General features: G+C 38.9%; 2 protein-coding genes across 2 annotated transcripts in view; one reads left to right on the top strand and one right to left on the bottom strand.

The window, feature by feature from the left end:
- XPNPEP3 (X-prolyl aminopeptidase 3) overlaps window positions 1-1,348 on the bottom strand; it is a 39,184-nt gene extending 37,836 nt beyond the window's left edge. Inside the window, exon 1 of the mRNA XM_070756066.1 lies at window positions 1,257-1,348. Within this exon, the coding sequence (XP_070612167.1) occupies window positions 1,257-1,272 (16 nt within the window). The 5' untranslated portion in view covers window positions 1,273-1,348. The remainder of the gene's footprint in view (window positions 1-1,256) is intronic.
- ST13 (ST13 Hsp70 interacting protein) lies at window positions 23-24,004 on the top strand. The gene is made up of 12 exons (XM_070756067.1): window positions 23-655; window positions 8,439-8,496; window positions 10,029-10,101; window positions 11,244-11,314; window positions 11,772-11,838; window positions 12,502-12,586; window positions 13,572-13,682; window positions 13,970-14,072; window positions 17,816-17,932; window positions 20,072-20,123; window positions 21,397-21,485; window positions 22,630-24,004. The coding sequence occupies exons 1-12, from the start codon at window positions 546-548 to the stop codon at window positions 22,756-22,758; spliced, it is 1,065 nt and encodes a 354-aa protein (XP_070612168.1). The 5' UTR covers window positions 23-545; the 3' UTR covers window positions 22,759-24,004.
- The last annotated feature ends 1,974 nt before the right edge of the window (window positions 24,005-25,978 follow it).

The raw sequence follows: 25,978 nt of genomic DNA on the forward strand, positions 1-25,978 counted from the left end.
GTTTGAGTTCCAGCGAGTGACTAGTCATTACACTTTTAGGCGGCTAAAGAAATGCCTGCTTGCTAAAGTGCTTCATTCGCGCCTTTTCCCCACCCCCGCGCTGAAGGAAGCACCGGAGCCAGCGAATGCGTTGCTAGGGGCTTTTCCCTGGCGTCCTCTCGCGGCCTGAACCGAAGGAGAAAACCCCGAGTCCAAAGGCTACGAAATGAGGCAATGCCGAGGGCAGCGCCACTTTCATTTCTAGAAGATTCCGGACCCCGCTGCCAAAACTTGGGGCGAGAGGGGCGGGTTCGCCAGAAGGCGGGGCAGGAGGGGCGGAGCTTCGGCGGCGCGGGGAGTAAGTAAGTAACCGCGGCAAGAGCGGGAGTTGCTGACACCCCCTCCCCGCGGGAACCTTGCCAGAGGGTGTGGGGGAGCCGTTGCGCGGTGCAGCGCGTGACTTGCGAGGCCTGCTTTGAGGGAAGGGGAACAGGTTGGGGGGGGGCTCTTCCTCTCGCGGTGAGAGCGAGCCAAGCGAGCGCGGCGTGGCAGGAGGGGCGCCGGCCATGGACCCGCAGAAGTTAACCGAGCTGCGGACCTTCGTGAAACTCTGCAAGCAGAATGCTGCCATCTTGCACTCCGAAGACATGATCTTCTTCCGCGACTGGATAGAGAGGTAATAGAAGCGGGGAGCTGCTCTACGGGGTGAACCCGAGTGGAAAGCAGGGGGGGGGGGGCCCTACGGGCACTTTTATTCCCGCTTCTTTTGACTGCTGCCCCCTTCGGTTCCCCTCCCCCCCCGCCCCGTAGTTAAAAGTTGTTGGAAGTCGGTCCTCAGATGGAGAGTCTTTAAAGGGGCTAAATTGTTCTCATTTTCCTTTTAAGGGGGCGGCAGGGATTTTCCTCCCTCGTGGGATCGCCTGTGGAACTTGATTTATTTATCAATTGTTCTGGTGTGCCGCCCAACTCCCGAAGGACTCTGGGCGGCTTTCAATGAATAAGAACGATACATTTACTTACTTATTTACAAACTATAAAGTAATTTATTCTTTATACCAAAGTAGCTAAATAGATATATAGCTAGGTATAGGTATAGATATATACCTAAATAGATATATTACTCTTGAGTTAAAATGGTATATAGAAAATATGATCCCATTTTGGGGGTGAGCACCGAGCACATTGTTATGTGTTGCATGAACGTTTTACTGGTATGTTGTTAGTATAAAAAAATCAATGAAAAAATTAAATAAAAATATCAATGCATAAAAACGTACCTGCTCTCACTGGCATTTCCTAGCCAAATCCATTCACTCAACTTGAGAAACGAGGGCGGCTGGATTGCAGAGAGTTACTAATACTTGCTAAATGCTTCCAACGTTTTAGAGGTGGAAGGATTTTATTGAGTTCTGACGCGGTCCAGAGGCCTTTAATTGGCCTCTGAAGCAAACCGGAGACGATTTAAGGAATGGAGCAACTGAGGTTTTCCTGGCAAGGCCTAGTCGTATAATGGCCTCTCTGTTCAGTTACTCAACTCACACCACACACACACACACCCAAAAATCGAGGCAGGTTTAAGATTTGTCGTTTAACTTGCCTGGGTTTAGAACAGAATAGAATAGAATTCTTTATTGGCCAAGTGTGATTGGACACACAAGGAATTTGTCTTGGTGCCTATGCTCTCAGTGTACATAAAAGAAAATATAGATTTGTCAAGAATCATGAGGTACAACACTTAATGATTGTCATAGAGGTCAAATAAGCAATGAAGGAAAAATATTAATAAATTTTTTAGGATACAAGCAACAAGTTACAGTCATACAGTCCTAAATGGGAGGAAAAGGGTGAAAGGAATGATGAGGAAAAGCTAGTAGAAATAGTTTAGAACTGAAATTGTTTTGCCTCATAGAGAATACTTTATACTTGAGAGAAGGAAAGGATATTTTAAAATACAGTATGTCTTTATTATCTTATATGCAAAATTATATTTGGCCTTTGTGAGTTGGTTGCTTTAACTATAGATGTGATTATGGTGGTTAGTGCGCCACTATGTTCACACAACAAACTCAGCTTAAGTGACAAGTATATGTCTTCGCATTTTCCACCTTTGTTCTTAAATCCTTTCTCTGTGTTAAAGACAACTTTAACGTTGCTTAATTTTGGAAGACTTGTTTTTTTTTTCTAGGGTGAAAAGAAAGTAGTTTTCTCAAATTATGTATTCCATAATAAACAATAAAATCTTTACTAAAGCCTAGTATAGAATTTAGGGGTCAAATGCTATACAACTCTCAGTTTATGATCAAAATTGAGCTCATAATGTCTGTCACTAAGCAATGAGGTTGAGTTGTGGCCAATATTACAACCTTTTTAAGCCATACGCATGAAGCAAATCATGTGGTTAAGGGAATCTGGCTTCCTCCTTTCATTTTGCTTGTCAGAAATCATCTGGGAAAGTTGCAAATGACAATCCCAGATGCCTTGGGACTCTGCAACCATGGACATGCCAGTTGCCATGCACTGGAATTTTGACTGAATGACCATGGGCATGCTGAGTGGGTCTTAAGCCACATTTTCAGTGCCATTTTAACTTTGGTCATTAAACAAATGATCCTCAGTTAAAAGCTATCTATCTGGAAATGAGCTGCCTCATAGCTATAAAGGCTCTCTGCTTAAAGCCCTTGCTGATTTATTCATTTTACTTTATGCAGCCATTTTTTCAAAATGCCAATTTGTTCTTTGACAGTAACTAAGGAGTTAGAATAGCTCCTCTGTGAGGAAAGACTGTAGAATTCAGTGCTGGGATTTATGGTAATGACAATTTGCACAGTTTTAATAGAACACTGGATGAATTCATAGAGGTACATGCTGTTACCGTTAATACTGTTGGTTGTTCTATCTCCTGTATCTAAGGCTGCATGGTTTTATATACCAATTGATGGAAGTCAATCATGACTTTCAGAGAATGCCATCACTTCAGTTTAGATTTATAAACTTTGTAAATATATCCTGTTCACTTCTGTACAACATAGAATGTTGGATTTATAGCCTGCTGCAGCAGGATTCATTCATTCATTCATTCATTCAATTTCTAGGCCGCCTTTCTCCTGAAACTCAGGGCGGCTTACAACAACTTATCTCTTAGTTGTCTCATATGTAGTTTGAAAGCAGTCAGACTCTTCTTTATGCAGTCAATTACAAGGACATTTTCATATTCTAATAACAAACTTATTAAATAATGTTGATTCTACAAAAAGAATGGAGCAGCAATTCCAGACTTTAATGGTTCCATGACATTGCAACAACATTGATTTCAAAGTGGCATTGGGGAACCATGGTGTAGATGAGGCTTTCTCTTATATTTCTGGCTGTAGTTAAAGTGATGAAGCTACCAGTAATTCAGCCTTTTCCACCTAGGGTCCTCTATATTTGTTGGATTTTAGTGGTGTAATCTCTAATCATGATGACTGGAGCAACATTCGGGAATGTGCTGAATAGTAAAAAACAAATCTAGATAATTTAAGATAGGTGGAGCCAACCCATACCCCAGGACAAGATAATAATTAAAAGTTTGTTTACATAAATTAGCTATACAGTGGTACCTCTACTTAAGAACGCCTCTACTTAAGAACTTTTCTAGATAAGAACTAGGTGTTCAAGATTTTTTTTTGCCTCTACTTAAGAACCATTTTGTACTAAAGAACCTGAGTCCGGAAAACATTTCCCAGGAAATTTGAGAGCAGCACGAAGGCCCACCAGTTTCCTGCCATTCTCCCTATAATCCTGGCCATCTGGGGCTTTTCTGGGCTGCCAGAGGACCCTTTCAGTGGCGCTTAAGGAGGCAGTTGGCAGGGAATAAACCTCTGCCAGCGCCTAGAGAAAAAAAATGCTCCCTTCGCTCTGGGCACCTCAGAGCGAACAGAGCGTTTTCCTTTCTCTGGGCGCTGCCTCAGAGTCCCTCTTTTTTTTTAGCCTTAAAGTTTTGGATTTTTTTTTTATTCCCCTCACCTCACCTTCTTCCTTCAGCAGCGACTATCCTCCTCCTCTTCTTCCTCCTCCTCCCACCCAATTTCTGAGCTTTTATCTCTTTTCTAGTGGGTTTGCACACATTATTTGCTTTTACATTGATTCCTATGGGAAAAATTGCTTCTACTTAAGAACATTTCTACTTAAAGAACCTGGTCACGGAACGATTTAAGTTCTTAAGTAGAGGTACCACTGTATTATATATTTTATATGTGGCCCAAGACAATTCCTCTTCTCTCAATGCAAGCCAAAAGGTTGGGCAACCATGATTTAAGATTTTGGAGAAGATTGTGAGATAATTCTGAATTAGTTGATTATCAATTAGCCCTTTGTAGATGCCAGCTTCCAACGATCAGTCTTAAATGTGCCTTATTCATCTTATAAATGATCTATAAATATGACAACGCGTTTGTCTTCGGGACTCATTGGAAAGTCGCGCGGGTGTTTTAAAACAGAGGTCCCCAACCGCCGGTCCGCGGACCGGGACCGGGCCATTGGAGCTTTTCAGCCGGTCCGCGGCGCCAGGGCCCCCTCGGCCTTTCCGCATCACCAGCGGCGCTCCCCCCGCCAGCCAGCCAAGCCCCGCGCCCGCCGGAACCGGCTCCTCGCTCTCCCCCCGCCGCCCGCCGCGTTTGCAGGAGGTGGGGAGGGTTGGGCGGCCCGCCAAGGCCAGGAGGGACGCCGCTGCCCCCCCCCCTCCTTCCCTCTCTCCGCCCGCCGCTGCGCCTCCTTGACAACGAGAGGAAATGCCGGCAAAGGCTTTCCTCAGCGGAGGCCGGCGAAGGTGATATTGAATGTCGGGGGAGAACGGGTATTTGCACGCGCTCCCTATCTCCCTGCTAGCCCACTCGGAATATTCAAAATAAGAAAAACCTTTGCCGGCGAAGGCTTTTCTTATTTTGAATATTCCGAGTGGGCTAGCAGGGGGATAGGGAGCGCTTGCAGCCGCCCGTTCTCCCCCGACATTCAATATCACCTTCGCCGGCCCCGCCTCTCCTCCAAACCCCCTTGCTGAGAGCCCGGGGCGAAAGTGCTCTCGCAAAGGTGAGGCGGGCAGGGCGTGCGCGCGTCATCGCTGAGAAGAATGGAGAGAGAACGAGAGTGAGTGAGAGCAACAGACAGCAAGATAGAGAGAAAGTGAGAAAGAGAGAGTGAGAAAGGGGGGGGGGAGAGAAAGAGATAGCAAGAGAGAGAACAAGAGAGAGAAAGAGCGTGAGAAAGAAAACAAGAAAGAGTGAGAGAGAGAGAAAGCAAAAGAGACAGAAAGAAAACAAGAGAGAGAAAGTGAGAAGAAGAGAGAGAAAGAGGGGGAGAGAGAGAGAAAGAGAGAGGGGGGAGAGAGAGAAAGAGAGGGAGAGGGAGAAAGAGAGAGGGAGAGGGGGGAGAGATAGCAAGAGAGGGAGAGAGGGAAAGGGGGAGAGAGGGGGAGAGAAAGAGAGAGGGAGAGAGAGAGGAGATAAAGGAAGAGGAGAGAGAGAAAGGAAGAGAAAGAAAGAAAGAGGGATAGAAAGAGAGAGAGAGTGAGAGATGCTCAGTGAGCCTTTCTTTGAAGTTGCCTTTCTTTCTTTCTTTCTCTTTCTTGCTTTCTTTCTTGCTCTTTTTCTTTCTCTCTTTTACCTTCCCTTCCTCTATTTCTTCTTTTCTTTCTCCTTCCTACCTTCTTCCCTTACTCTCCCCTTTCATAAGTTTCCTTGCTTCCTTCCTTCCTCTGTTCCTGTCCCTTCCCCCTTTCTTTCTTTCTTTCTTTCTTTCTTTCTTTCCTTCCTTTCCTCCCTCCATTTCTTGCTTTCCTTTTCCTTCCTCCCTTCCTTCCTCCCTCATTCCCTTCTTTCACTCCTTCCTCTCTTACTCTCCCCTTTCACACCTTTCCTTGCTTCCTTTGCACCCTTCTTTCCTTCCTTCCTTCCCACCCTCCGTCCATTCATTCACCCATTCCTCTCTTGATCGCCCCTTTTACGGCGCCGCTGACAGCTAGCTCTCCCCCCCCCCCCCAACCGGGCCATGGAAAACTGGTCTAGCTTAAAGCCGGTCCCTGGTGCAAAAAAGGTTGGGGACCTCTGTTTTAAAACATCCCCACCGACATGGGGGGCTCGCTAGCACACCCCCGAACCCCCAACCCGGGTTTGGGGGTGTGCTAGCGAGCCCCCCATGTCGGCGGGGATGTTTTAAAACACCCGCGCGACTTTCCAATGAGTCCCGAAGACAACGCGTTTGTCTTCGGGACTCATTGGAAAGTCGCGCGGGTGTTTTAAAACATCCCCGCCGACATGGGGGGCTCGCTAGCACACCCCCAAACCCGGGTTGGGGGTTCGGGTTTGTCTCCGGGACTCATTGGAAAGTCGCGCGGGTGTTTTAAAACATCCCCGCCGACATGGGGGGCTCGCTAGCACACCCCCGAACCCCCAACCCGGGTTAGGGGGGTGTTAGCGAGCCCCCCATGTCGGCGGGGATGTTTTAAAACACCCGCCCCGCCCCCAATCTTCGGCTCCTCGCTAGCGCTGCGGAAGTAAAAACACCATCTGCACATGCGCAGATGGTGTTTTTACTTCCGCAGCGCTACTTCGCGAAAACCCGCTCGTTGCGGGGGGTCCTGGAACGGAACCCTCGCAACGAGCGGGGGATCACTGTATATTTATGAATGTTTAGCTAAAAAATGAGCAAGTCAAATATATATACTGTACTACATATTTGCAGAATCATTTTCGTACAATTGTCTTTAAACAAAAGTGGTTACATTTGACTTGAACACCATTTTTAAGGTCCAACGTTTTTAAAAGGAAAGGAAAATACAGCAAATCTTTTCATTTTAGAAAATATTCATAAAATGTAAACAGTGATTCTAGATCACGGGTGTCAAATGTGGCGTCACCTTGTTGACGTGTGATGTATCGTGACGTTTCTCCCCTTCATGGAGCTAGGCTGCATGTGACGCATCTTGCCCATGGGCCACCAGTTTGACATCCCTGTTCTAGATGATGCAATGTGGCATTAATTTAATAGGTTACAGGTACAATTTCACTCCATTTTTCCTGGGTACCATATATTTCGGCATATAAGACACATTTTTCCTCCCCTAAAAGAGGGTGAAAACCTGGGTGCGTCTTATACAGTGAATGTAGCTCTGCCCAGCCACCCTCATTCTGCCTCCCAGCAATTTGCTTCCTTGCAACAAACAGTAGCACCTGATCAGTACAAGCAACTGATGATCAGCTATGGCAATGATGGCAAACCTATGGCATGCATGCCATAGGGGGCACAGGAGCCATTTTGGAGGACATGCAAGGCATTGCCCTATGTCAGATCCAGCTGATTTTTGGCCTCAGGGAAGGCTGCTTCCCTGAAGCCCCAGAGTGCGAAAACACCCAATGGGCAAACTAGAAATTCAGAAAATTAGACTTCTAGTTTGCCGGTTGTGCTGTTCAAATTATTAGATTTATTTTTTTAAGTCCGCTTTATTATTGTTCTAGACAACTTAACAAAATGAAGAAGCTTTTTAAAATAAATGCTTGATCTGAAGAGGCCCAGTGCTATAGTTTATTCTTTTAAATAGCAGAGAATAACTATACTTCCACAAAGCCACATCAATTTTAACAGCATCTGTGCAAGTATAGTATGAAATGTAACTGTCCTGTTATAGTATTAAGATAAGGCAGCTCAGTTAGACCCTGACTTAGTCATGTTTGGAGTAGATCTAGGAGTTAGTGTGACTACATTTAAGAAAATTTTCTGGCATTAATATACTGCCATACTGTACATTTCTCCAATTCTTTGCTATTTCTATGGATCAGACACATGTGTACAAGCAAACAGTGTATATCATCTGTACTGTTTGCTCGAAGGCAAAATCCCCACACCCCCGTTTTCCTCCCCAAAAACTAAGGTGAGTCTTATACTCTGAAAAATGCAGTATTTTTGAGGCAAATAAGTGGGTAAAGTGAAGATTTTGGGGATAAATGCAGAAACATTAAAAGTGTATTTGAGCATCAGCACCCTTTGCTCTAGAAAAGTACTTGGGATTGATGTGCATTTTATTTTTTAATAGTATTTTCCCCTATTGTGTACTCTAGTCAAAATTAAACAATTTAAAGAGAAATGTTTTCTGTGCTCACAATAATTATCCCTATATTTTGAAAGCTAGGCTTAGAATAGGAATTTCTTAGATCAGAAGACTGCAAATGATAGTGCAATTTATTCTCCTTGATCTCTGTCCTAACAATTTAACATTGAAGTTTAAAGCATTCCTGAAAAATAGTTTAGAAAATTAACTTAAGTCCAATATATCCAAAGCAAAAAAAAAAAGGGCGCTGCTTGAGCTCGCAGATTTTTGCAACAAGATATTATGGATTCCATATATTGCTTTATTTAAATGAAACCAAAGTGTTTATATACATATTTAATGGTGTCTTTAATTGGTGCTTTTCCTTTTGATTATAAAGCATGGGAGGTACAATACCACCGGCTCCTTGCAAAACTTCAACAGAAAAAAGTGATGAGGTAAGAAAGAAGCTTGGCTACAAGGTACAATACTTCAAAAAAGGGGTTTTGCTGTTTTTTTATTATTTCTGCAAAGGAAGGGTTTTCACATGCTCCCACAGGTTTGATAGGTAACCTCACCTTAATTTCATTTGCCATGTCTTGCCTTGAACTCTTGTAGCTCAGATTTCTTATTACTCCATATGTGAGATTTACAAAGAAATCTTTATATAAGGATAATGGAAAGTTTAAGTCTGTCAAAGTTTATTACAGCCATAAGACCAGAGATGAAATACAAATAAAATGGGTATATGTATATATCTCCATCTATCCATCATTATAAAAAGATAATATTATGGCAATTGCTAAAAAGACAGAAGCAGATCACAATATTTACAGACTCCTTAGCGATTTCCCAGATGTGGGATATTTATAATAACTAATACGATATCCTCTAGTTCAGGGGTGTCAAAATCAATTTCAGTTTGAATTTGAGGGCCACATCGGGATTGTGTTTGGCCTCTGGGGGCCAGGGTAACTGCAACCTTCTGCCAGGGCTACATGCAGCCTTCCCGAGCTCCATTTTCACTGAGAGAGGCACCGAGGGCAGTCCATCGCTGTTCCAGGACAGCCCACAGGCCAGATCTAAGCACCCCATGGCTCTTTTGTTTGACACCCCTGCTCTAGATAGCTTTGACTACATTTCCCATTTATTTTCTCTTGGATGTAACTTCACCCCGCAGAAAACATGATAAGAATTCTCCTTTTTCCTACCCTGCAATCTTACTTTACCTTCAGAATTTGGATAGTTCATAAAACTTTTTGCTTCCTGTGATCCTATATCTTATTGTATATCACGATCCTTTATCTTTCTCATTTTGGAAAAATAGGCAAATAATGCTGACCATTAGATGTTGTGTGTATTATTCTTTCTGTAGTTGCATAGCACTGTATAAAACCAGTACTGTGGGAAAGCCTTCCAGGTAAATACATTGCTGCTCAAGCAGATTCTTCTGTTCCTAAAGGTATTCCACAGCAACACTGTTTTTTAATTTTTCTCTCTCTCCCAACCCCCTGTTAACCATATTTGTAGGCTTATGGAATCTTCCCTGCAAAAATCTTTGGAAGTAATAATACCTGCCATTCTTTAGATTAATTAATTAATAAATTGAATTATTTCACTCTCGGCTATTGGCAAAAGGAGATTCTGGGAGAGGAACCTCCAATGAATTGTTCTTCCATTAACTAATTTAAATATATTATTGGTCAGAGGTACTTTTCAGTGCTCCATCTCATTCTGTGTTTATATACGTTTCCAAATCAATACAGATTTAAAATTAATTTTAGAGGTTTTTTTTATTATCCTATGCCAAGCAGATGTTTTATAACTTTATATCTCAGTTTGGATGAGTTTACCTATGGTTATTTTAAAATCTCCCACAAGGAATGTCACTGTGTCAGTAGTTAACAAATTTACTCCCTTATTTTATATTTAAATAGACAGCGTACTGTGAGAAAAAGAGAATGTTACTAATTAGTGATTTTTTTTAAAGCCAAAAGCAGAAGAAAAAGCGGCAGAAGAACCACCAAAGCCACCTGAGCCTGAAAGTGAAGAAAGTGATTTAGGTTAGTACCAGTATTGCAGTCTCTTTGATGTAATTGGTTTTTAAATTCTGAATGAACCACTGTATTTTTCGGAGTATAAGATACACCTTTTTATTCTTCAAAAGGTGAAAGCTTGTAGCAGAGGGAAGAGCCTGTTAAGCCAAGCAACTCATTATCAGTTTTTTGACCCTCAGCTGATTTGCCATCTGCTAAACTGAAACTGAAATTAGCTACGAGGAGGCAAATCGCTGGAAGAGACATCCAGATTTTTATTTTCTGCCAAACTGGATGTAAGGAGATAAGTCAATAACTATAAATGTATGTAGAATGTTCAAATTATTAGACTTATTTTTTAAAGTCTGCTTTATTATTGTTCTAGACCAGCGTTTCCCAACCTTGGCAACTTGAAGATATTTGGACTTCAACTCCCAGAATTCCCCAGCCAGCTGGCTGGGGAATTCTGGGAGTTGAAGTCCAAATATCTTCAAGTTGCCAAGGTTGGGAAACACTGTTCTAGACAACTTAACAAAACGAAGAAGCTTTTTAAAATAAATGCTTGATCTGAAGAGGCCCAATGCTATTGCATCTTCTTTTAAATAACAGAGAATAACTATTCTAAAACCACATCAATTTTAACAGCATCTGGACAAATATAGTCTGAAATGTAACTGTCCTGTTATAGCATTAGATAAAGCAGCTGAGTTAGACCCTGACTTAGTCATGTTTGGAGTGGATCTATTTAAATAATTGGGAGGAGTTAGTGTGACTACATTTAAGAAAAAGTTCTGGCATTAATACACTGCCATAATGTACATTTCTCCAATTCTTTGCTATTTTTATGGGTCAGATACACTAGATACACTCAGAGATAGTGCTTGGGTTACAACTCATTCATTCATTCATTCATTCATTCATTCGATTTTTTATGCTACCCTTCTCCTTAGACTCAGGGTGGCTGAGGGTGGCACATGCACAGAAATACCCAGCAAACAATGTATATCATCAGTGCTGTTTACTGTTTGGTAAATTGCTGGGAAACAGAGGCCTTTTTTCCCTTGTTTTCTTCCCTGAAAACTAAGGTGTGTCTTATACTCTGAAAAATACGGGTAAGTTGAATAATTCTTATTTAAAATATATGTTTGAATTTTTTTTTAAATTTGCAGAGATTGATAATGAAGGAGTGATTGAACCAGATCGTGAAGAACCTCAGGCCATGGGAGATGAAGATATTGAGGTAATAGTGCTTGGAACTCTGAATCTATGTGTCACACTTAATCAATAAAGTAGTTAGCGTAAACATGCTTGTGTGCAACTGTTAATTCCTTATTATTATTGGTTCAGCTGGCAATGAACCTTTTAATGTTTTTTTGCTAATTGTGTCATCTAAGCTTCTCTATGTCTCTCTCTGTTTCTATCTATCTATCCATCTATCCCATGACTTTTTTATTTGAAGCAATACTATCTGGTCAGTTTTGGGCAGCATATCTTGTATCCTATGTTCAGATTATATGTTTAACTGTAAAATCATTTGCAGTTGGTTTGCAGCCCAAAAGCATATATTTTGCAGTAATCAACTTTTAGTTAAATGCAATATGTGAATGCTCCATCTGATTTTAAATCCATATAACCATTTCCTGAAAGTATGACAGCTTTGATCTGCATTCTAGTTTCTTTGCTTTTGTTTTTTTTAGGTTACAGAAGAAATGATGGACCAGGCCAACGAAAAGAAGATGGAAGCTATACATGCATTAAGTGAAGGTCAGTTTTTTATATATTATATACTACATCAATTTTGTATTGTTTTTACTAGATACACTCAGAGATAGTGCTTGGGTTACAACTCATTCATTCATTCATTCATTCATTCATTCATTCATTCATTCATTCAATTTTTTATGCCACCCTTCTACTTAGACTCAGGGTGGCTTACAACATGTTAGCAATAGCACTTTTTTAACAGAACCAGCATATTGCCCCCACAATCCGGGTCCTCATTTTACCCACCTCGGAAGGATGGAAGGCTGAGTCAACCTTGATCCGATGATGAGATTTGAACAACTGACCTACAGATTTACAGTCAGCTTTAGTGACCTGCAGTACTGCACTCTACCTGCTGCGTCACCTCGGCAACTGTTCAATTACAATGATACTGAATGATACTTAAGGCTGATCCTTTAAGTTCTGACTGGTACTTATGACAGTTACAGCATTTTGCAGTCATGTGATTACCATTTGTGACTTCTACCATTTTCCTGCAAGAATTTAGTGATAAGGCCACCAAGGAAAGTCACTACTTGAGTCTCAGGTTTTTTAAAGTCATTTTTATACATCATTCATGTCCAATCAGTTATCTTCTTTCCACATTTCTAGGCCTCCAAATTCAAAATTTATTTCTTTTTCACTAACATTTTAAATTTTCAGGTGAACTTGCGAAAGCCATTGATCTGTTAACAGAAGCCATCAAATTGAATCCTCATTTGGCTATCCTTTATGCCAAAAGAGCCAGGTAAGACTTTACATTTGAATACTTCTACTATAAAAGATAGCTAATATAAAGATAGCATAATCTGGACTGTGTTTATGAATTATTGTATAGACTATTAAAAGTTTCTTACTGAATAAATGATTTATAAACTCTTGTTATACTGATATTCTGAAATAAGAGGATGTTTTTATAGTTCTTATAATTATTTTTGGCATATTTACCAATATATGAAAGCTTTCTGCTAATCTTCCATTTTTCTCTTGATAGACATATCCAAGTTTGTTTTTTTATCTTAGTTACCACTTTTTCTGTTCTTTAATACTGGTGCATTTGTATACCTTGGTTTACATGGGAAGACTGGAACTGTAGCTAGGCTTTAATAACAAAATTTTACAATATTGATTGTGCTTTATTTACCCTTTTCCTTATATCCTGATGAATGACGGAAAAGCCAGCCAAAATCTCCAAATACTATCTTGTTTATCAGGACTTAAGGAACATTTTTCTATCTTCTTGCCTATTTATTCTATAACTTTTTGCAATAACTGTTTATGGTTTCTAATCATAGTGGTTATGTATTATCTCCAGTTTGGGAGCCTGTATACCTTCAAGTAATGGTAATCATTATATGGAGATACAATAGCATTCAGGGCTTATAAAAATGGGAATGAACTACATATGGCATATCTTTGTGGCAGCTTAAATTAAAACTGCCATTAAATTCATTAATGCCATTAAAAACACCTACTGTTAGTGATCCTGGAATCAGAAAATTTTTATGAACATTGAACAAGAATTATATAATGGTATTTCATGAAAACATTTGATAATTCAAATACATTTAAATGGGATAAATGCAAAATGTATTGGCCATAAAATTATATGGCCAATGATAAGCGTATTGAGCTCAACAATATTTTAATTCAGTTGCTAAAAGTATTAGGCTGCAAAGCATATATTATTCTATTTGTTTTTAGTTAAGAATGTATACTTTTCATGTTGACAGTGTTTTTGTGAAAATGCAGAAGCCAAATGCTGCCATTAGGGATTGTGATAGAGCCATTCAGATAAATCCTGATTCAGCACAGACCTACAAATGGCGAGGAAAAGCTCACAGGTAAAAAGCAAAGCAAATAAACCTCCTATCTTCTTTACATCTTAATCATCTTATTGAAGAAACTAAAAACTTTCTAGATAAAACAGAAAGCGTTTAAGATGTGTTGCTTTTATCTCTACTACATGTTACACGGTAACTTTTAATGTTCTTCAATTTTTTTAAAATGCAGAACTTGAAACTAAAGGATATTTGGACAATATTAAAAGCTTTCTTATTTATGCCCATGACTTGAAATTGTTTTTAACATTGTCTCAAATGATGCTAACTGGAACTCATTTCCTTCCCAGGCTGCTGGGTCATTGGGAAGAGGCTGCACATGATTTAGCTTTGGCCTGTAAACTGGATTATGATGAAGACGCTAGTGCTATGCTTAAGGAAGTACAGCCACGTGTAAGTAATGAATGAAATGTGGACGAGTTCTTGATCATGATTTCACTTCTTTGATATTTTATGGAACTTGTGCTAAAATGCTATCCCGATTTTATGTGATTTTTTAAAAACTCATTTTATAAGGCTATTGTGGTTCTGTAATTCTAACAGTTGTTGCCACAAAGTACTGTAATTCATAGTGTGCAAGCTTGCCACTATCTTATTGTAAGGCTCTTAAAAAAACATTTGAAGATTAAATCATTTTTCTCCCTATTACCAGGGGACAAGCTGTAGATAAGTAAAGTATGAATTGGTTCTGAAATCTGCACATTGTGTGCAATAACATAAAGTGATGGGCCGGTGCCTGGAGGATGTTAGGGCCTGGATGAGTGTCAACAAGCTCAAACTCAACCCAGACAAGACGGAGTGGCTGTGGATCTTACCTCCCAAGGACAACTCCATCTGTCCATCCATTACCCTGGGGGGAGAATCACTGGCCCCCTCAGAGAAGGTTCGCAACTTGGGCATCCTCCTCGATCCACAGCTGACATTAGAGAAACATATTTCAGCTGTGGCGAGGGGGACGTTTGCCCAGGTTCACCTTGTGCACCAGTTGCGACCCTACTTGGACCGGGAGTCACTGCTCACAGTCACTCATGCCCTCATCACCTCGAGGCTTGACTACTGTAACGCTCTCTACATGGGACTACCTTTGAAAAATGTTCGGAAGCTTCAGATCGTGCAGAATGCAGCTGCGAGAGCAATCATGGGCTTTCCCAAATATGCCCATGTTACACCAACACTCCGCAGTCTGCATTGGTTGCCGATCAGTTTCCGGTCACAATTCAAAGTGTTGGTTATGACCTATAAAGCCCTTCATGGCACCGGACCAGATTACCTCAGGGACCGCCTTCTGCTGCATGAATCCCAGCGACCAGTTAGGTCCCACAGAGTGGATCTTCTCTGGGTCCCGTCAACTAAGCAATGTCGCCTGGCGGGACCCAGGGGAAGAGCCTTCTCTGTGGCGGCCCCAGCCCTCTGGAACCAACTCCCCCCAGAGATTAGAACTGCCCCCACCCTCCTTGCCTTTCGTAAACAACTTAAAATCCACCTCTGCCGCCAGGCATGGGGGAATTGAGATCCTCTTTCCCCCTAGGCCTTTACAATTCTATGCATGATATGTATGTATGTATGTTTGGTTTTTATATTAATTGATTTTTAATCATCAATACCAAATTACTATTGTACACTGTTTTATTGTCGCTGTTAGCCGCCCCGAGTCTCTGGAGAGGGGCGGCATAAAAATCCAATAAATAAATAAATAAAAGCTTTAGCATTTGACTAGTACTGATCTCTATTTTAATATTATGTAAAATAAATGTTCAGTAATTTTTATATACAATAAGAATGCATATAGTTGAATTATTTCTGTAACATCGAATTGATAACAGCTTCTCCTTATTTGTTTTTGTGTATATTACAATGCTTTCTCCTGCATCAGTTTAATCCCAGGATATATGGACCAAGTAACCCTGAACCATTTCTATTTTTTATTTTCATTGAAAATAAATACAGAATGGCATATAACTTTTTCTCTAGCTTTATCTTATTTGGTTCTTATAAGCCCATGATGGTGAACCTATGGCATACATGCTTGAAATGGCAGACGGAGCCATATTGCCTTGCATCCACGCACATTGATCAGCTGGACTTTGTGCATACTACAGTGCCAGAAACTGGAACAATTGGTCTTCCGTTTTTCGGCATGAACATATGCGCTAACCATCTGATCGTTGTGTGTGCGTGCGCACCAGTAATCAGAAGACTAGCTGGCCGGCGTGCATGTGTGTGCCGGAAACCAGAAGTTCATTTTCCGGCATTCGTATTCCCCCTGGACAGCTCCTCTTCCAGGCTGTAGCCCTGACGAGCGCAAGCACATGCTAAAAAGGTTCATCATCACTACTATAAGCCAAGGGGGGGGGGGACTTAAGGAGGTGAGAAATCCCAGTGCAGCATTACTGACTTCATGGTTTTTATTTTCTTGCTTTTCCTATTAAGAAAAGAACAGTAACAAGGACATTTCTGTTCTTGCTAATCTGTTGTCATTAAGGTTGCTTGAGATACATCCCTTTTCCATTATATCTCTGAATCTAAATTATCGATTTCCAAGACCAAGTAAAACTAAGCTGGGCAAGCTTTTACTTTCTATTTATAGATAATGCAACAAAATTGACTGAGGAATGGCTACAACTACTGTGAAAAAAATCTTATACACTGATAATTTCTTCAGACAGATGTACCATTTTTGCTAAGTATTTTTTGAACTAGAAACTGATAATTGAAAGCATAATTCCAGTGACTTACTCTACTCTATAATATCTCAGTGTGATTTTTCAGGATTAATATAAATGTGAAATCCATATCTTAAGGTGTGCAATTTTCTGAATATTTTTATTTAGTAATTATAGCATAATTCCTTGAGGGAGATGGCTGTTCGTATTGGCCTGCATAATTATAATCTTAAGGCTGTAATAATTGTCCTGTTGTGAAATGTCATCTGATATTCAAAATAGGTGGATATTGGATTATGCCCCATTTTGTCTTTTGAAAGCACAAAATTTAAATGATTCAAATACGAATGATTGCCTTATATAATTACTATTATTATTATTATTATTATTATTATTATTATTTATTAGATTTGTATGCCGCCCCTCTCCGAAGTCTCGGGGCGGCTCACAGCAATAATAAAAACAATTTTATAGTGAAACAAATCTAATATTAAAAAAGAAAGTACGGTGTTCCCTCAGTTTTCGCGGGGGATGCATTCCGAGACCGCCCGCAAAAGTCAAATTTCTGCGAAGTAGAGATGCGGAAGTAAATACACTATTTTTGGCTATGAACAGTATCACAAGCCTTCCCTTAACACTTTAAACCCCTAAATTGCAATTTCCCATTCCCTTAGCAACCATTTAGATTATTACTCATCATGTTTATTTATTAAAGTTTATTCAAAAAAATATTTATTAAAGGCAGATGAAAGTTTGGCGATGACATATAACATCATCGGGCGGGAAAAACCTTGTTATAGGGGGAAAAACCCACAAAGTATTTTTTAATCAATATTTTTGAAAAACCGTGGTATAGACATTTCGCGAAGTTCGAACCCGCGAAAACTGAGGGAATACTGTATATAAAACCCTATCATATTTAAAAACCAAACAACACATACATACCAAACATAAAATATAAAAGCTTGGGGGAAGGTGTCTCAACTCCCCCATGCCTGGCGATAAAGGTGGGTCTTGAGTAGTTTGCGAAAGACAAGGAGGTTGGGGGCAGTTCTAATCTCTGGGGGGAGTTGATTCCAGAGGGCCGGGGCCGGCACAGAGAAGGCTCTTCTCCTGGGGCCCGCCAAATGACATTGTTTAGTCGACGGGACCCGGAGAAGGCCAACTCTGTGGGACCTTATCGGTCGCTGGGATTCGTGCGGTAGCAGGGGGTTCCGGAGGTACTCTGGTCCAATGCCATGTAGGGCTTTAAAGGTCATAACCAACACTTTGAATTGTGACCGGAAACTGATCCCACTTCTGATTCTGTGGGACACTGTAACAGTGTTGAAGAGAAGAATTGCTGTTGATTATAATCCTATAATTCTTCAGAGAATTGACATAATACAAACTAAAAATAGTTGTTGTAGAATGCTGGAATTATATAAATGATACTGTATATGTTACAATAATTTTATTCATCTTTTACCTCAGGCTCAGAAGATTGCAGAACACAGAAGAAAATATGAACGGAAACGTGAGGAAAAAGAAATTAGAGAAAGAATGGAAAGAGTAAAAAAAGCCCGAGAGGAACATGAGAGAGCTCAAAGGGTAAGAGCTTGAAAAACATAGTGGTGTAGTTTAGCCCATAGAGGGAAAGGCTAAAGATGTCAAACAAAGAGTTCATACTCTGATTACTTGGTAATTTATATAGTCACTACTGGTCTTCCACGAGACCCTCACCTGGCATCTTCTCCTTAATCCCGTTATATGAGAGGCCTGTACTGTCTTTTCTGATAATACGTAAAAGTCAGGAGAGGAAAATTATTTATTTATTTATTTATTTATTATTTAGATTTGTATGCCTCCCCTCTCCGCAGACTCGGGGCGGCTCACAACAAAGTGAAAAACAATTGACGACAAATCTAAATTACTGTTTAAAAATATTTTAAAAACCCCATTTTCTAAACCAACATACATCCAGACATACCATTCATAAACTGTATATGCCCGGGGGAGATGTCTCAGTTCCCCTATGCCTGACGACAAAGGTGGGTCTTAAGGAGCTTACGGAAGGCAAGGAGAGTAGGGGCAGTTCTAATCTCCGGGGGAGTTGGTTCCAGAGGGCCGGGGCCGCCACAGAGAAGGCTCTTCCCCTGGGGCCCGCCAACCGACATTGTTTAGTTGACGGGACCCGGAGAAGGCCCACTCTGTGGGACCTAATTGATCGCTGGGATTCGTGCGGCAGCAGGCGGTCTGCTGAAAAAGGTTCTATAATATGTTCTTCTGGTTTTATAGTATGGAGGTATTAAGGATATCAGCTGTGCTCCCTCCATTTGGGAAATAGATATATGTGAGCAAACTATTTAAAAAATAGAAAAACAGTTTTTATTTTAAAAATATTTGGTGTTTCAGACAGACGACAGGATGCTGCTACTCTTCTATAATTAGCGACCTCAGAAAAAAGTGTTTTTACATTATATCCAGAGAAAAAAAATAATTCTTGGATACAGTCTGAGGTTGGAATAAAAAAAGGCTGAGCAAAGTTTCCTGTTTTATAAACACAAGAAAATTTAACTAGTACCTTAGAGATTAATAAAAACCAAACATTCTAATGCAATTTCATGGCTTGATGGTATTTAAAGAACATGTAGGGAAATACCTAACTGAAGCAATAATGCTCTGCTTGCTTGCATATACTGTACTTTTCCAAATCCTTGTAGATTCCTCCAAAAATTCAGGAGACCTGTGTGATGCATATTCTCTTTTCTTAGCTATAGAACCCAGTTCTTCCTCAATAACCACATCCTGTTTTGTTCATGACAGCAACTAAAGTTTTTCTTTGCCCCTAGAGATTAGTGTGGATCAATGATACCTGCAACCTGCTGAAAAATGCATATAGATAGTCCTCAGTTTATGGCTGTAATTGAGCTTGGAATTAAAGTTATATGTCATTGTAGTTATATCATGTGACTGGACCTGATTTGTCAACATTTTTGCAATAGTCATTAAACAAATACTACATTTGTTAAACAAATACATTTTCCCCAATGTGTATTTTTGCTGGAAGCCAAAAGCAAACACCAAAAACACCAGCAAAAAACATTGCAAATCACTCTTCTTTCACTGCAGGATACTGCAAATGGCCATAAAGATGAGCTAATTGCTAAGTACACAAAATGCAATCATCTGATTGTGAGGAGTGCTGTAATTTTAAAAATGAATTGTAATTAGTTCTGGGGAGATCCATCATAACTTTGAATAATTGTTAAGCAACTAGTGATAAGTTGAATACAATCTGTATTTAGGTCTGAGCTGGCAGATTGTGCCAGCTACAGAAATAACATATTAAGAAAACTTAATTTCATATTTTAAAAGTCTCTGTTTCCCCAAACATTATAATAAAGTCTTCTTGCCCAACAGTAAGTAATCGGATTTCCACTTCACACAATATCACAAGGTTGTTTGTTTAGTTGTAAATTAACCTAATGAGGAAACTCAACCATATTTTACCCTTTCTGAGGCTATTGTATTCATTAAATGACCACCTGTAAAACAGTTTACCATTTAACACATGCTGCTTTGATTGAATGTGGACAAAAGGAAAGCAGATTTATCTCCAGTGAACTCCAGAACCACTCCTGAATGATTGAGTTGACATAGGTTTGAAGGAAAAATAGGAGGTTCCATCTCTGAAATGGTGGATTTTGCATATTCTTATTGGAGACCTAAATATTTTCATTTTTGCAGGAGGAGGAGGCTCGCCGGCAGACAGGAGGACCTCAGTTTGGTGGTTTCCCAGGTGTGTATTCATCTCAAAGCATTTATAGAAGAAACTTGATCTTCATATGAATTGGGATCATAATATTTTGCTTTACTTTTGAAAGAAAGAAAATCTGTGTTTTGTACTGGGATTCATCAAACAAATATGAAAGTGCTGTATTTCTGGTGTTTGAATATAAAATATTCTAATACTACTAGCAATTATCCAAGACTAACAATGTAACATGGATTTCAGCACACAAACATAGGAAAATAGACTTAACTATTTCAGTCATTCACCAATAAAAATACAACCAATAAAATAAATAATACAGTACTAGTCTCTAATTAGAACAATTGACCACCATAATATAGCAAAAATTTTGTTGCTTTTAGATAAATAAAATTTATAAAATTTATCGAGTGCTCTGGAAATTTAAATAAAACAGGTATAATAAACTCATGGATTATTATATGACAGAAGTCTTCAAACTTGGCAACTTTAAAACTTGTGGACTTAAACTCCCAGAATTCTTCAGTGTTAGTACCAAGTACAAGATAGTTGGGTTTGCAATATGTAAACAAGCTAACAATGTTTGGTTTTATTGGAGTACTATAGCTTTAAGAGGTTATGTTGCAAATTGCCATAAGAGGGAGCTAGAAGGCATGATTCTCTGTTCTCTTTCTTATTTTTGCTAATTCACAGTGACCGATGTACTAAGCTCTGTGTGTATTCTAAGATAATTTGATATATTTTGTAAGCTATAATCGGATGGGCTACTGCCCGGGTGGGGAACACAGTGGGGTAGCAAAAATGTAGCTCCTACCCAGAGCACTCAATTTGCACTGAAAGATGTTGAAAGAAAATGCAGGGCATCCTGCATAAACCATGCCCAGAGTATGGTAGTAACAATTTTGGTAGCCCTTCACTATCTGTAATGTATGTCTGATATGTAAGACAAAGACAGGCTTGTAATATTATTATTGTGTTGAGAGATATTGACTGATTTGAATGTGTAGGCCCGGACTGTTTAACTTGACTGTGCTATTTCTAAAGTAAACACTATTTTATACACTTTAATGTATCTGTTTTTTGATTGATTGAATAATTATCTCCTGGATATCTGCTGGAATTCCACGTTTCCTCTGTGCATGTCCTTGATAACTCAAGGGTCATTCTGCATAACCCTTAACATCCAGCCAGCATAGTTGAAGTCCAGAAGTCTTAAAAGTTGTCAAGTTTGGGGACCCCTGTAACTAAGATATAGTCCTCTGTAATACTTTTTCTATAACAATATTCCTTACATTTTCAGGAGGTTTTCCTGGAGGCATGCCTGGAATGGGAAGCATGCCTGGTCTTAATGAAATTCTTAGTGACCCTGAAGTTCTTGCAGCCATGCAGGTGAAGAACAATTGAGAAACAATCTAAGAATTCTGATCGCTTTGCACTTGTTTGTTATTTCCAGATATTTTTATTTTGATTTTTCATTAATTCATTCTAGTAAATTAGCATTTGTAGGTTCTTGAAAACAAAAGTTAACTGGAAAGAAAAGCCTTACAAATTGTTACTATGGTTTGTCACACATTCAGCAGACGTTTAGACTGGATTTGGCATATTTACCCATCTCAGCTGTTGAGTCTTTCCCAAAGAAATGGGGTAGGCAGATGCTCTTGTTTGATGGTGTTAAAGCTGTCATGTAAGCTTACTCTGAAGCAAAGCTGCCTTTTGCAATTGACTTATGGTGACTTCGAGAAATTTTAGCATGGTTTAGAATAATTAATCAGCTCTAAAGTAAAAAGGAAATAACTCCAAACATTGGATGCAAATGAATGATTTATAAGTAAAATAGTCTTTGGCTGTGATAGTAGTCTTTACAATACCCATATTAGAATAATAATATATTTCTGAGGGACAGATTTATATTGTAGCAATATTCACTATTATTTTTTACTGAAGTACAGTATATTTTCTTCCTGTTTCTATACCTAGCCATAACAACTTGGCACATCTTTAGTTTATATATTTGCTAATTCGACAATTTTCCATGCCTGCTCTTCCCATAGTCTTTTTATCTTATTGGTGCTTTCATCCTTATATTTGGTAGCTACTGAGAAACTCCCAATTTCAGTCCTTTCTCCTTGATAAATTGCTTCCTAGCTTTTGTTATTCTGGTTTTAGTCACCTCCTCTCCTTTTAGTCTTTCATGCTTACTCTTTCATGTTGTATGGTAGTTTCTTTAGTCCCTCTGATCATACAAGACATCAGTGTCCAGATCAATTGGAGGGTGCATTTGTTAGATCTTTGTAGAATTTTGATAGGTGGCCCAAAACAGCATGTTGTATTTAATTTAATTGTAGTTCCTTGTACTGATTTTCAGGTCATACTTTAGGGTATGATTTAGATATAATCGCTTAGTACCTATTAATTTTACTGTACTTTTTTCTATTTTATACTACATTTTATGATGGATTGAAGCACAAGCTGAACATAAAAACTCATATCATACTATCCCAGTGATACATTTTGATCCTTCCTTATTTTACAGGATCCAGAAGTAATGGCAGCTTTCCAAGATGTTGCCCAGAATCCAGCAAATATGTCGAAATACCAGAATAACCCTAAAGTCATGAATCTCATTGGCAAACTTTCATCCAAATTTGGAAGTCAACCATAAAATTTATTTTCATTGCAAGACAGGGGGGGAGTATCGATTGCTTATTATATCTCGCAATAACACAAGCCATTGTACTACTAATTCTCAAATGAGAACTAGGGTGCTCTGGAGAGAATCCATTTTCCTCTTTGTTTTAAAAATGAATATTTGTTCACAACTGTATGCAAGGTTCACATAAAATGACCCCAGCTTTCTACCATGCCCTTAATTTTCTTACTGAAACAGTTTGTTTTTAAATTGTATAATTGTTATTTCTTAGTAGATCCAAAAATATAGAGTGGTTGGGGATGAAGTTTGGAGTGGAGGAATGACAGTTCTGTTTATGATGGTTTGGGATAATTGGACTGTTTAATTTATAACACAATTGAGGCTCACTGTTTTTATTTTAATTGGAATAATTCATTTTCAATTCTTAAATTCACAAGAATTACTTAAACTGTTGAAATCAACTCTTACTGGATCATATCCTTGCACTGGAAAGAAGCACCCTAAATGTTGCATGCTTTGGCTTTAACTATATTGGTACAAATGATACTGAGGCTGGAAACTCTACAATCAGTGTTGAGCAAATTAGCAGTTACTCATCTGTTACAGTGAGCAAATGTTTTACCAACACCAGGAAGCTGATTACTTGAATGATTGGGAGCCCTTTAGTTATTTGTACTGATTTTGCTATTGAATATGACTAATTTCTTAGTTTGAGGGAGGGAAGCAAAGTGGTTCCCATTACCATGTAATATTCATTATACAATTCAGAATATAGGCTAAATATAACTGTGATAAATGGTAATGACCTAGACAGTGCGTTAGAAAGGTATCTCTATCTATCTCTAATGTCATGTCATATGAATACGAATGGGGCAAAAGGAAGAACAAAAACTTCATTGAAATCCTTGCTATGAATTATTTACTGATGGATAACACAAATCTTGTTTTGGTCTCTGCCTTTTTAATTATCTGCTCGGTGTTGAAGGGCCTGTTATAATTAGGTTTGGGGATTTTTTTAGGGCTTTTGAATGTTTCCAGTTCTGTGCTCTTGTAATTTTGTCTGAAACCACAAGTGATGTATGTTTTCTGTTTTTAATTAAACCTCAACTGGTTCAGAAATTCAATATATTCTTAAAATAAAATCCATATAGTAATTATCTTGTCAAATTAAAGGAAATATGACTTCATTTTTGCTTAAGAAATAGTTATGAGAGTACTTCTAGTTGCCTTTAAAATAATAAAGACTGGTTTTGAAGAATCTTGGGTTATCTGTCAACATTTAATCAATGAGAGATAATATTCCCAGTCTCCGCTGTATTTGATGGATCAGGAGAAATCTTCCTTTTGATTAAAGAAAATGTGACTGGATTGGTGAATGAATGTAGGTAGTCCTTGACATAGGACTTGCAATTAGGATCAGAATTTTGGTCATATACCGTTGGCAATCATAAGTCAAGGCACCACATCACCAGGCCTGATTTTTATATTGTTTTTTAGAGTGGCCACTAAATGAATTAAGTCCAAATCCACTCTCCTGAATGGGTTTTCTGCCTGAAACAGGCAAAAAAGCCATTGCAAATCATAGTCAAGTGACCATGGAATACTAACTAGTTGTAAGGCAGCTAAGGAGGCACAGTGTACCATTTTATGAAGGATGCAGGTGCTTTACAGGTCATAAAGCACTTTCATAAGTCGATCTTAACTGAATAGTTATAAAATGCTGATTGTAAGTTGATTATTTGCATATTGTAGCTACATACAAGATACATTATTTTCTAAATATTTTCATGTTTTCTCAATTTTCAAACTGAGTTGATGATTCATAATAACTAGAGCAATAGTAGCGGTATTGATAAATGCTCAGATGTAATTTGGAGCTTGATTAAAATATAAGAATTTAATTCGTTATCCTTTTCCCTAGTTAAATGAACATAAAGTTATTTTTAATACATTGGAACATTCTATATAGTGCAAAAGTTATTTTTTTAACTTGCAAAAATATATGAATATTTTATTTACCTCATCATCTTAGTAAAAGGTAGTGGTAGACCTTGACTTAACAACTGCAATTAAACTAAAATTTATGTTGCTAAGCAAGGCAGTTGTGAGTCTTGTCCCATTTATGACCCTTTTGTCAGGTGCGTTAAGCGAATCACTGTAGTTAAATGAATAATGTAATCATTCCGCAAATCTGGCTTTCCCTCATTGACTTTGTTGATCAGAAAGTTGCAGATGACAATGTCAGGATCCTGGGACATTAACCATTGTAAATACATGACAGTTGCTATGTATCCAAGATTTGATTATGTTCACTATGGAGAATCCTGTATTGGTCATGAGTGTGGGAATTGGACATAAGTCACTTTTTTCAGAGCCATTGTAACTTAGGTTATTAAATGAATGTTGGTAAGTCATGAACTACGTACCTGTATAAGAAATAGATGTAACTTAGTTGATGCCACTTAACATTGTAGGTCTTACCTGCTATTGCTTGTGAAAATTCCATTTGGCTCGTACCTGTATTACTAGAAGAAGCAGGTAATACCTGAAAAACTGGTTTGAGGCTAAGGCAATCCAAAAATGTATGTGTTAGAGACACTGTTTTCAAAATCTACCCCAGATCTTACATTTGTACACAGACTGAGAATTATACTGCTCAAACAATAAAGGGAACACTCAAATAACACATCCTAGATCTGAGGGAATGAAATATTCTCATTAAATACTTGAGCAGTGTATATTAAAAAATAACACAAATTAAGAACACAAAGCACTAGCATAACATTATATAAATCCTGCATATCAAAAAAGTAGTTACTAAAGTTATATTAAAGAAATGGGGAAAAACCAAGAATTTCATAAATTAATAATTATTAAAATGAATGAACATATCGAGTGTGTACATAGTATGGATGAATAAATCAGTCTGGCTATCTTGCTTGCACCTATTACCAGTTCAGCATTTTCCCCCTATGGACTGATGCTGTTAACACCTGGTTCCTCTGGTCTGCAATTTTCCCCCCTCTGGAAATCCATTCTGGATTTTTGCTGGATTTCCAAGGGGAATTTCAGACTATGAACCAGGAGCACTACTCGGGTGGCCCTGAAGACACAGATAAATCTCCAAGTGCTTTGATGACCCTCTAAAGGATGCAAATTACCAGCTTTCTGCAAGGAATATAAGTCTTTCCATTCCCCACTATCCTGCCAGAGTTGAAGAAGCTTCTTGGAT

This window comes from Erythrolamprus reginae, chromosome 6 (assembly GCF_031021105.1).
Source record: "Erythrolamprus reginae isolate rEryReg1 chromosome 6, rEryReg1.hap1, whole genome shotgun sequence".
NCBI classification, from domain to species: Eukaryota; Metazoa; Chordata; class Lepidosauria; order Squamata; family Dipsadidae; genus Erythrolamprus; species Erythrolamprus reginae.